This window comes from Sphaeroforma arctica (genome assembly GCF_001186125.1).
Source record: "Sphaeroforma arctica JP610 unplaced genomic scaffold supercont1.5491, whole genome shotgun sequence".
Lineage (NCBI taxonomy): Eukaryota > Ichthyosporea > Ichthyophonida > Sphaeroforma > Sphaeroforma arctica.
Genome location: NW_014035067.1, coordinates 1 through 1,624, shown reverse-complemented (window position 1 = coordinate 1,624; position 1,624 = coordinate 1). Strand labels below are relative to the sequence as shown.

The window sequence follows — 1,624 nt, the reverse complement described above, 5'->3', positions numbered from 1 at the left end:
TCTGAGGTTGAATCTGTTAAAAACAACACTGTTCGTTGCAAACACTTTTTTCTTCTTGCCTTTTGTAGCTGTGTAACAATGTATCACTTCCGGTGGTGTATTTCGTATCTTCCTTTATAGAACTAGTAAACCGCGTGAGAGGGAGAAAAAGTATATATGCTGAATTTTTAGACTTGAAAACGTTAATATAGGCCTCGTGAATCGCCGATCTTCAGGAAATATTAAAGTACTGAACCTCAGAAAGTAATTTCGAACTTGCTCACAGCACTTTACAGGGAGTAGAATACTAGCAACTTTTGTCATTCTATGGACGGAGATCATGTTTAGCTTGGGTGAGGAGATCCTTGCAATAAAGTCATAAATCTATCGGTAGCCGACATTCGACTTAGCAACTAAAATACAATAGAATTCAATCTCAACGAGGATAATCAATGTGTTGCAGCGTTGAACAAGTACCAGATGTTTTTAACCCATTCAGCGATGTATTTCCCGACAATTAAATACTCAGAAGATGTTGTGTTGGGGCACAGCATTTCGTTATCAGTCATTCTTGTTGGCACTGCCAGCCTGTCCGACCGATATTTGAGCCACATCACGATGCATATTTTTTTAATAAAAAAAATCGGATTTTCAGAAGGCTATTGTTGAAATTTGAAACTCAAAACCCTACCCACCCTACATCAAAGTAATGCCCTTGTGTTGACAGATCGTTTTGATGCCACAAGCAGCGGGGGAGCAGCGGGCCAGCGGAAGCCCAGTCAGAGAGTAGAAGAAAAATTCAAGATCACTGATCTCTCAGATAAGGATATTTCACAGTACAAATCCAATCAGTATACCGTCAAGTATCAAATTTCGAGATCAACATGATGAGAACTGCAATTTCCAAAAACAACTCAAATAGCATAGAGAATGTTGCATTCATCCTGGATGAAGACGGCCTCATTGACTTCGCCGATATAGAGATCAAAGAGGTAAGTACATAGACGGGGAAGCTGGTGGCATCGATCGGTCCAATTGGTTCATGGCTGGCTTCAACGTAGCTTCACTTCAATATCTTGTCAGCTCTTTATATCCTCTTATATCTTAAAACTTTGTAGACGCTGGGATCGGGAAATTTTGGAAGAGTGTACAAAGCAGATTATCTTGGAACCGATGTAGCCGTCAAGGAGGTGTGTATATTCGCAGAGTCATAATGTCAACGTACCAGAGATTTTAGTAAATTTTGTACGCATACCTAGCAATAGGTGAACGTCTACGTGCAAGATAAAGTCATCAAGTGCGAGGAAAACTTTGCCATCGCGAGTGATTTGCACATATTATAAAGCATCGAATTTCACTCCCGATTTTGTGTTGTCAACTCTGTATTCTCACCTGCACACCTGCACTCGTATAAATGCGAATGAAATCGGAGAGTTAACGAACGTTAAAAATATCTTCACAAGACGTATGTATATCGCGAAATTATAGATCAAAAGCGAATAACAATATACCTTTGATACCGCAATACCCTTTAAAGAAAACCGTCTCTGTCTGTATTATATATATATATATATATATATATATATATATATATATATAGTAGTATATATATATATATATATATAGTGTGTTGTATGTTGTTTGT

General features: G+C 38.1%; 1 protein-coding gene across 1 annotated transcript; it reads left to right on the top strand.

Moving 5' to 3' along the window:
• Positions 1–848: 848 nt before the first annotated feature.
• On the top strand, positions 849–1,193 carry SARC_15027 (hypothetical protein; the record flags this gene model as incomplete). Its single annotated transcript, XM_014290842.1, has 2 exons — positions 849–971; positions 1,098–1,193. The coding sequence occupies exons 1-2, from the start codon at positions 864–866 to the stop codon at positions 1,191–1,193; spliced, it is 204 nt and encodes a 67-aa protein (XP_014146317.1). The 5' UTR covers positions 849–863.
• Positions 1,194–1,624: the final 431 nt, after the last annotated feature.